At 32.1% G+C, this 10,846-nt stretch overlaps 1 protein-coding gene across 1 annotated transcript; it reads right to left on the bottom strand.

Moving 5' to 3' along the window:
• Positions 1-4,085: 4,085 nt before the first annotated feature.
• Positions 4,086-10,639, bottom strand: LOC139898501 (LRR receptor-like serine/threonine-protein kinase FEI 1). The gene is made up of 15 exons (XM_071881245.1): positions 10,548-10,639; positions 9,691-9,831; positions 9,386-9,573; positions 9,171-9,306; positions 8,989-9,060; positions 8,832-8,903; positions 8,587-8,658; positions 8,313-8,384; positions 8,155-8,226; positions 7,095-7,180; positions 6,122-6,283; positions 5,688-6,020; positions 5,341-5,586; positions 4,820-4,953; positions 4,086-4,651 (listed from the first exon to the last, which is right to left on the bottom strand). Exons 3-15 carry the CDS (start codon positions 9,480-9,482, stop codon positions 4,433-4,435), a joined length of 1,773 nt encoding a protein of 590 aa, XP_071737346.1. The 5' UTR covers positions 9,483-9,573; positions 9,691-9,831; positions 10,548-10,639; the 3' UTR covers positions 4,086-4,432.
• Between the last annotated feature and the right edge of the window lie 207 nt (positions 10,640-10,846).

Below are 10,846 nucleotides of genomic sequence, written 5' to 3'. Positions count from 1 at the left end.
TGTTAACAAAGTAGTAAAACCTTGGACTACACGCAGTCGATAACCTGATGTATTCATTAAACAAAGTATTAAGACCTTGTTACAATTCGAATCCCCAATTAGTTGGAATATTTGACTTCGGGAATAAGAATAATTTGACGAAGACTTCCGCACTTTATTATTATTATTATTATTATTATTATTATTATTATTATTATTATTATTATTATATTATTAACTATTTATTATTCTACAGAATAATACATAAATATAAAATATAATCACAACAACAATAATACCCAATCACGCATATGCGAAGTATATGAAGGTGAGGTAATCTCTCCTCTATCTTTGAACAAAGAGAAGTCATTTCACCACTCAGAGTAGAATACTCCAAGAGTGGAGAAAGTTTTCCCTCTCCAATTTAATTGATTTAAAAGTCAAAACGTTTTTTTTTTTAAAGGATTATATTCGTATTCATATATTTCTTTAAAGAATTTAATTAATTATAATAGTAATCTTAGCGAAAGAAAGGAAAAAAAAAAAAAGAAAAAAAAATTTCAACCTCTAATTATAATATAGTGAACATCAAACCACAAGATGTTTATGATTAAATTAATTTCTTAAGCATAACCTTATGGCTAAGTTGACATGATATTGGCGATCAACTAAGTGAAGTAATGATAACTAAGTTGTAGTAACTTCGCCTTAACGATTTTGAATTTATTCATTAGAAATATTTCGATTGAAAAAAAATAAAAACTTCAGAGTATACTACTTTAAGATATAAGAAATTATGGACTAGTACTATATAAATTAAATTCTATCAAGTGATTTAATTAAATATTAAATATTATTGAATTATATATTATATATAGTACTGTAATAAAATTAAACCACATCACGTGGTTACTTCTCACCGTTCACTTTTCATAATCTTATCTTGTTTTGTAGCAGGATTAGTTATTTAAATTCCCTATTATAAATTTATAAATTTATAAGTGGGTTAATTTCAAATATTTTAGTAATTAAAACTATCAAATTAAGGATTCAAATAACTTATGGGGTTCTATTATTATTTTTAGTGGTGTCCTAGACAGAAAAAAAATAAAATAAAAATGTGATAAATTTCGAAAAACTAGTGGTGTCAACGGACTCCATAGGTTTATACCTACACTCCCATTGATCATGTCCCTCTCAATAAACAAGTTCAAGGTTTGTAATAAAGAAATTGAAACTTCATCAATACTTTTCACATCGACATTTTCCTATTATATTCTCTGTAGTTTCAATTATTTAGAGAAAATACAAAGAGTAAAAAAAAAATATATTAAAAATAAAATAAAAATAAATAAAAATAAAAGTTGTAATTCAAAAGTCCGTCGACATCATTTTGCGTTGGACTAGAAAGAAACGCAGGGTCGTTACGCATCCATTATTTTACTTGAATACTAATAAATAAATAAAAAAAACACACTAAAAATTAATATTAATATTAATTAATTAATATATGATATAATTATAAAAATAAAAATAAATACTTATAGTATAATCTTGAAACTCAACAAGATCAGTGTAATATTATGTAAGCGAGATTTTAGTTCATTTACCAAATTTTTTTTTTTTTTTTTATATGATAAAGCTACTTTCAAAGGAATCTTTTGAGAAAATATCTAGTTATATATATATATATATATATATATATATATATATATATATATATATATATATATATATATATATAAAAGTAATGGAAATCTAAGTTTTAATAATTTATACCTTTAAGGAGAGGATGAGTAATGGGTTTGGGTTGTAGGGTGGTAATGGTGGTAATCGATGGTGATTGTTGGTGGTGCTCGTTCGAATCAAAACAGAAACCCGGGTGCAGCAACAGTAGCTTCAAGTTGATTCTTTACGGGAAAAAATAGAAAACGAGTGGGTTTTCGGGTGGTGAAGGAAAGGTGTCGGGTGGCGGTTGATAACTCCTATTGGTTAATGGTGGTTGTGTTGTGTTGGTGTTGTCGTGAACCAAAACAAACCAGAGATATAGACCCGTAGTGGGTTTAGATTTGAGATAATAGAATATGTATGTGTATGTATATTATGTTTACCAAGTTAAAAGAAAAATAGTACTCCTAGAACATAAAAATCGTAGAATGCAAAAAAAAAAAAAAAAAAAAAAAAAAAAGTCTCCAATAATAATAGTATATATTAAACATTTAAAAACAATTTTCGAGACTCAACATTACAAACTTTGCTTATCGTGTCGAAATCATATTAAGATTAAAGTTTAAATTTGGTCGAAAATTTTCGGGTCGTCACATTTAATAAGATATTTCTCCACAATAGTATGTTCAAACTTGCATTATTTCACAAACTCGTGATTTCACGCGTCATTTAAAATTTGTATTGGTAATGACCATTGATCTTCAAACTTGTGATTCTATTTTCTATATGTTTAAAGTTTAAACATCATCATAGCTCCTTAAAAATATCTATCCATTAGTACATATTTTTTTTTGTTGCATAAACCCGTAATTTCACGGTCATTTAAGAACCTCCTAAATTCATACACAAGACCAATTACAATTCAAAACTACCATAAGATAACACGCATGATATCATGAGGTTGGTGAAGATTGTTTAAAGTCTCCTTCAAGTGGGAAATTGTTGAGGTGTGAATGAGCTTAAACAAACAAGGAAGAAGCGTGGAAGCGTGGAAGCGTGGAGATCGCGACCGCGATGTATGGGGTCGCAATCACAATGCTAGGGCGGCCAGGAAACTTCCAGATTGTTATTTACTTGTTCCCTAAGCTATTGTTCCCCTATAAATAGGACCCTATGTAACCTTATACTGTGTGCACGAAAATAATAGTGAAAAATCTTTGGTTTGCGCCCGTGGAGTAAACATTTCTCCGTGTTTTGGAGTTGGGATATAACCACGTTAAATTCCGTGTCGTTTATTTATCGTTATGCTTTAATTATTCGTTGTTTGTGGGTTAGTAATTATAATCAATCACTTGTCTTGTTGGGGCCTCCCAAATTCCTAACACACAATTTATGAAAGATGTCAACATTATTCAATATTCACATACCGCTAATTTAGTCACAACTTTTTAATCACACAAAGAACATACTGATACAGGTTTTCAGAATAGGCATGTCCAAATTTTCAAAAGGTGCACGCGGCAAAGACACTCAAACCTTGTGTTTGTTTTTTGTATTTTTAAATCCACCAAATCTACCCGTAAGAGTCGGACGCATGTGAAATCCACTGAATACTCCCTTATTTGACGGGACATTGTGCAAGATGTGCAAATTCTTGACCCAATGGGGTTGAACCCTCAACCACATTTACAAAGTGCTTCCACATAGCAAACCCCTGACTTTTATGGCAACGGGTACCATTCGCATAGTAAGTGTTACAATATCTAATTACTCGTTAAAAAATATTTACATTTATGTTATTATATTTGTTAGAAGGGGTAGAGGGCACATTCGTATCAACTTGAGTCCAAACTACACAAAAACAGGGCCAAGGGGTAGCTCTCCCTTCGAAGTTGAGGGAAATATATACCAAGTTTCACTAATCGGACATCCTAAAACCAAGTACAAGACACATAAGACCATTTTTAATGGTGATCGACAAATTAGGAGTGTTGGGGGTAGGTGGAGTTCTTGGTGCTGACGTGGCAATATGAAAAATAATGGGGTGGTGTGTTGAGTGGCATGTTAGATGACGTATTAAAATACGATTGAAAGTTAGGTGAAATAGTGAAGAAAAAAAAAATTGGACCAATCATATTTTTTTAGTGCCATTTTCTTCCCCGTGCTCCAAGCACACACACCATGGTTGAAGGCCTCCAACACGCCGTAATAGAGGCGTGCTGGAGGCATGTGGGTGGCACACAAGGAGGCAACACGTTCCGTTAAATAAGACCTAAGACGGATTACAATTTACAACTGCCATAAGAAGACATGCATTATACCACCTAGGTAAGGAATATTATCATAAACATCAAGGAAAGGACATAAAACTTCTTAACATCTATCAGGACAAGAAACATATGATACATAAACGGCAACGAACAACAAAAAATGTGTAATATAATATCAGCGAAAACTAGCATTCGATATACATTTGGTGGCATCATGCCGAAAGGTGCAACAAGAAAGATGTAATTTTTCCCCAAAATATAATCACATAGGGCAAGAAAATCGAGAGCATAAATACTACTTCATTAAAAAAAAAAAAAAAAACACAATCGTAATTGATAATGATGCTTCAATATTTTAAACGGCATGTACAATTCTTACTGTTGATCTGCTCAAAGAATTAACTATCAAGCTGAAACTAAAACTGACAGATCGTTTTGAAGCTCTTAACCCTGTTTTTGCCAAGAATCGCCATAATATAGAAAAACAAACCCGTTTTGATTGTAGTGAAAGATTCTTAGTCAGAAGCCGAGTCATAAAAGTCACTAGGGCATGGAGTCATAACCTCTGATTCAAGAATTTGTACGACCCGATGCATTGTCGGCCGATCATCCGGGGTTGAAGATACACATTGAATTGCAACTGAAAGCAAAGCATCAAGGTTTTCTGACTCAACTCCTTCACAGTTTACATCAATGATCTCACGTTGCCTATCTTCCGTTATTAAATAATTCAACTGCAAACATATAGATAATTGCAGTAGTTCAATAAGCATAAGATCAATTGATTAAATGAAATTTCTCCAAAATACATTTGATACAAGAATGAAGTTTTGGGAATCTTTATTTATGTGCTTGCAACCGCAAAAAATAGTAAAATTAGATTTCAAGAAATGAAGACGTACCCAACCAACAATATTAAGGCCCTTCTCAATGAAGGATGCATCGGTAGGCCTCTTCCCACTTATAACTTCAAGCACAAGTACTCCAAAACTATAAACATCTGTCTTCTCTGTTGCTCTACCACTTTGCATATACTCTGCAATAACAAATCGAGAGTAATGTAACACACCTTTTGTCTGAATATTTAAATCTTTTGTGCACAAATAGAGAGTCAAATACTATGCAAAAGCAATAAATTTTCAACAAGATTTCTAATCATCCAATAAAAATGTTTTAGGAGATTTTATGCATTAAAAATAGAGTTTGGGCAACTTATGACCCATTTGACCTATTTCCTTATAAACTATTCCTATTCAAACTTTACCCATTTGACATTTGAGTATTTAACACATTATAGATGGTCGTAATACTTGACACATAATTGACCCATGGGTCAAGATTGCAACCTTTATCTATCACCTACATCACTATAACAAATAGAACATGAACCATGCTAAATTGCAACCAAATATAATGATCCTACCTGGAGCAAGATACCCAAACGTCCCAGCAACAATGGTTGTAATATGAGATTCCTCATCCTCTAATAATTTTGCAAGTCCAAAGTCAGAAACCCGTGCCTCGAAATTTCCATCAAGCAAAATGTTACTTGACTTTATATCTCGGTGTATTATTCTAGGAGAACAATCATGATGCAAATAAGCTAATCCTTTTGCAGCTCCCATTATGATGTTAAGTCGAGCATCCCAATCTAGTAGCTCTTCTTTTTCTGCAAAAGAAAACATATATAATAATTATATATCATTATATAAAAACCAAAAAATTGAACAATGTTACTAACACTTAATGTGAATGAACGGTTTATATTACCGTGAAGAGCTTCATCTAGGCTTCCACCCGATAAGTAATCATAGATTAATAATTTTGATGTTGGAGAGTTGCAATATCCTCTTAAATTTACGAGATATCGATGCTTAATACTTCCGAGAATTTCGAGCTCCCTCTCAAAAAAACGATCAAATCCCTCATTCAATTTCATTATTCGTTTTAAAGCAAATACATTTCCATCATCCATTGCCAGTTTATATACAGTTCCAAACCCTCCAGCACCAATAACGTGCTCCTCATTCAACGTTTCCAATTTTTTTATTATATCTTTCGAAGAGTACGGTAAGTCTCCATGAAACATTACAATTGATGCACCTGAACCAATTAGAATTATCATATAAATTTTTTTTTCTTTCATCATATTAATATATGTGAGCCATCCATAAAGTTGTAAAAAAAAAAAAAAAAAAAGTCACCTCCACCGACATCTACTGCGAGACTTTTGACATCATTTTTACCAAGTTTCTTATAAAGAAAACAGCCCCAGAAGCACATAAGTGCAACCAAGAGCAATGCACCCACCGTAGCAGATGCACTAATAAGTAGCCGTCCGGAGTTCTTCTTTACACTCTGGCTTCCTGTTACAAACATATACCATAAAAATTTATACACACACATATATATCTATATATAATCATCAATTATTATTATTATTATGGACAGTGGCGGATCTTGAACAAGTTTCATGAGGGGGCCAAAAAACTTTGAAACGTAAAATAAGTTTTATTTATTATGTGCTCAAAAATTGTGTTCGAAAAATATGTAATCTGTTGAACTAATATAATTAAATACATGTCAAATTTTAGTTTAATCATTAAATCCTCAAAATTAGTATTACATATCGTTTTGCTAAACGTGATTTTACTATTGAATTAATATCCTTTAATTATTTGTTTTATATTCTTATTTTGGATTAGATGGTGATTGGTATTTTAAACTAGAGAAATAAGAATAAATTGATAAGAAATAGATAAGAAATAATAATAAGATAGTGGGAATGGTGGAATCACGTGACTGGTGGTGTCACGTTACTAAAGAATTTGGTACACAAACAGAAATAGAGAAAGGCAAAAGAAACTATAGGGTTGAAATTGTATCTTTATATAAACTTAAGGGGTTTTATCGAATGAAAGGGAAAAAGTACATGATCTGACTCCTCCTCCCCTATCTTTCCTCCTGCCTTCATCACCATTGTAAGAACTCCATTAAAATCAAGCATAAGCTTCATATTTTTTTTATCTAATGAATGAATAATATACACTATCAATTCAGAATTTTGGGAGGGCCAACACCCCTCCCTGCCCCCCTGAAAATCCGCCACTGATTATGGAAGTTGATAGGGTATCATAAGAAACCAAATAAAAGATCTAGTATGAAGTTATAGCATACCTTTAGGCTGCGAGCCTGAACCTCCTGCATCATTTTTACATAACTGATCGATATGACTCCCGCACAAGTCACGGTTTCCAAGAAAACTGCAAGTAGTCGACCAAAAATAACAATGTAATTCAATAATTAGCAAGGTTTCAAAAGTCGTGAGTCGGGGACGAGTCGCTCGGGACCTTGGAGGGACGAGTCGGGCGTTGACCAACGTTAACTTCAACATTTAGTAATAAACAAATTATGAGGAATATTCATTTGAATCCATAAATTAAGTTGAGATCCAAGGGACCAACGAGAGCGCGACATGTGGCGCGAGAATCACATATAAAAAAATTTCGAGAATTTTTTTTTTTTCGAGAATTTTTCTTTTTCAATTTTTTTTTACAATCACATGTGATTTACCTGCAAAATCACATGTGATTGAATTGTACAATCACATGTGATTGGATTTGACATGCATAATCACATGTGATTGGGTTTACAATCACATGTGATTTTCGTGCCACATGTCACGCTCTCATTGATCCCTTAGATTTCAAGCAAATTAATGGATGCAATGGATTACAACTCAATAAATTATATATATATATATATATATATATATATATATATATATATATATATATATATATATATATATATATATATATATATATAATTTATAACCATCACAAGATAGCCCAGTGGTTGGGGCGCTGCGTTCTTTGCAATAGGATGAGTTTTGCTCGTTGTTCTGTTTCGGACGAATATTTTGTGGTGGCAAGGGAGGGGTTGGAAACAGCCAGGGAGTAATTTGCTGGGCTGCGTACACGTACATCAGAGTATGGGGTCGAATTACAATATTGATAATTAGTTCTAAGGTATATATACTGAAGCCACATCACCTAATACTTTGCAAAGTTGTATACCATTTAATTTCAAAATTTTGTTAAGGCATTCTGAAAAACTTAATACAAAAGTTATCACTGATGCTACATTAGGCAGTTACTCAAAAAGTGAAATAATGATCCCAAATTCAATGTACAATTAAATTTATATAAGCGAGGAAAGATTAATCAAAACTTACGAGTTGGTTCCAAATTGATCAAGAGCACCATCTGACGGGATGGGCCCGGCAAGAAAATTGTTGGAGACATTGCTTCACAATTACAAACAGCACATCAATAAAAGATTAAATGACTAAATCGAAACATAGTTGCATGACATTGAAATTCATCATCTTACAAAATTGAAAGGTTTCTCAAGTTTCCAAGTGATGTAGGAATACTTCCACTGAGAGAGTTGCTCGAGATATCCCTGGAACATATGCCAAAAAAAATTCTCAATTAATTCTAGGTAAAGATTATTATGTTTTAATTTGTGAACTAACATTTTATTGTTGCAACCAACAAGTGACAAATTTCCTTAACAATAAGTCATTCAAAAGTTGCTTAGAAGCTCAAATCGCATATGCAATTATTGGGATGGAAAATTATCATGATGAAAATATTAAACTTACAATGTTTGAAGCTTTGAAAGATTTCCTAATGCAGTAGGAATAAATCCACTTAAATAATTATTCTGCAAAAATCTGCCAAGAAATCATCATACTATTAGTATTAGTATTAAAATATATAACATTAACATAAAACTTCAAACTAAACTAACAAATATTTTAAGCAGGACATAAAAAACAGTAAAGTACATAACTTTTAAGTAAGCTTTTGATATTTTCATATTATAATAATAAAATACTTTACTTACAATCCTTGCAACTCTGTACAATTTCCTAACTCTGGAGGAATTGCCCCATAAAAGTTGTTGTAATGAAGATCTCTACATTACATGATACAAAGCATCAATAAGCTTGCATGATATATTGTAAAAAAAACATGAAAAAACATTAAACGAGACAACGTACAAAAATCTTAAACGATCTAGCTTTCCGATATCTGATGACAAAGGTCCACTAATTTTATGATTTGAAAGATTCCTGAAAATTATACCAAAAAGAACATAAAATTTACAACCTTGCATACCTATACATATTCATATATACATAAATCTCATGAAATGTTAGTATTTAATTATGTATCATCTTACAAATATACAACTCTTTTGGTCTTGAAATCACAAGTTACCCCTTTCCATCCGCATGGATCGGGATCCGATGGCCTCCACTGACGAAGCAGGCCATCCGAACTGATAATGTTGGTTCGGAAGTTAACTAAAGCTTCACCTGAAAATGAAAAAATTATAATATTATCATTCAAACATATAATATCTACTAAAAAACAAAAATAAACAAATTGACATACCATCACTAGTGAGACCTTGAAGTTTGTTCACAAGAAAGAAAAGAAACAGTAAGTACGATAGCAATGGTCCTTGAAAAACTGTAAGGAGAATGCCCATTGCTGTTCTTATCAAGCATCCTAATACTCATTTAAGGCGCTACAAAAACGCCCCATCAACATACCATCATAGTTGTGAGGATCAGCAAGATCTTCAAAAAAAAAAAAAAAAATTAGCAATCATAATCATATTTCATAATAATTAGTACAAAAAGGTAATAATGTAATAAAAATTATGTGAATGTAAACATTGAATGATAATGACTCACATGATTGTCGAAAATCAGGCTAGTTAAGCAACGGAAAAATAAATAAAAGCTTTTCAGTAGGTGCCAAACGAACAGATGAAAATGATACCGGAACTTGACATTGTGAATGCAAGTAGATTCGAGCAAGGGCTAACGGACACACTGCAAACATAATCCAAACAAATGATATTACAGTACAAACACAAGCACATTTTCAAACCTCACTAACGAAGACATCTTCATAAAAGTATGCTCGTGTAAATCAACATGATAAACGTGTAATTTGTGCACAAAAGCAAAAGAATTCCTCAAAAAACCTTGATAGTTCCTTTAATACATGGGTCCAACTGAAATCATGTATTTTTTGTAACTAAAACCACTAACAAATTACTAGATGAAGTAATGCAACTATATTTTATTTTCACATTTTCCCTAACTGAGTCACATGCAACGGAATAGTCTACAAAATTACACTGAATACACATCAACAATGTTCAGTCAACTCCCAAGTTTTGGTCAACACTTGACAATAATTGATCACTTATACCCTAAATCAAGTAACAAACCTAATTACACACTTTAGGTTTCACATTCATAACAATATTATCAAGAAAACACCATCAGCGAAAAATCCCCCAAAATAATCTAGCATAAAAATTCACAATAACCCGGGTCAATTCAGTTGTATATGCATCAGAATTAATAAAAATGTAAACTTTATCAATTTCAAGTGAGCAAAAACAAAAACGCAAGTAACTGAAGTACATGTGTAGCTAATCTTGATTATGTAAGGTGAAATTAAAACAATCTGTGATCAAATTAGATGGTTTTAGATAATGGGTAATCAAGAAAATGAGAAAGGGTATATAAAATTGTACCTTTGATGATTCGGATCTATGAATTACCAAAAGTAAGTATGTGTGTATGAATTTGGGAATATGAGAGAGAGAGAGAGAGAGAGAGAGAGAGAGAGAGAATGTGTGATGATGATGAGAGAGATACTGAGAGAGAGAAAGTGCAAGTGGTTTTGAGTGTGTCCGTACCTGTGACCGACGTTTGTAGTTGTGTTGCTGGTGTCAAATGCTTCCAGCTTTGCACTTATTTGACTACTTGCTTCTGGACTCACTAGTCACTTGTTAATGTTTCTCAACAATTGACGGGTGCGCGTTTCGTGTGA

This window comes from Rutidosis leptorrhynchoides, chromosome 3 (assembly GCF_046630445.1).
Source record: "Rutidosis leptorrhynchoides isolate AG116_Rl617_1_P2 chromosome 3, CSIRO_AGI_Rlap_v1, whole genome shotgun sequence".
In the NCBI taxonomy this organism is placed as follows: domain Eukaryota; kingdom Viridiplantae; phylum Streptophyta; class Magnoliopsida; order Asterales; family Asteraceae; genus Rutidosis; species Rutidosis leptorrhynchoides.
The sequence above is the reverse complement of the archived record's forward strand: the minus strand, read 5'-3'. Positions and strand labels throughout refer to the sequence as shown.

Coding starts and splice junctions, on each gene's coding strand:
- LOC139898501 (XM_071881245.1), bottom strand. CDS start 9,482: ATGGGCATTCTCCTTACAGTTTTTCAAGGACCATTGCTATCGTACTTA. Junction 8,904..8,988: donor CTAGATCGTTTAAGATTTTT/GTACGTTGTCTC, acceptor CATGTAATGTAG/AGATCTTCATTACAACAACT. Junction 4,652..4,819: donor GCCTTAATATTGTTGGTTGG/GTACGTCTTCAT, acceptor ATATGTTTGCAG/TTGAATTATTTAATAACGGA.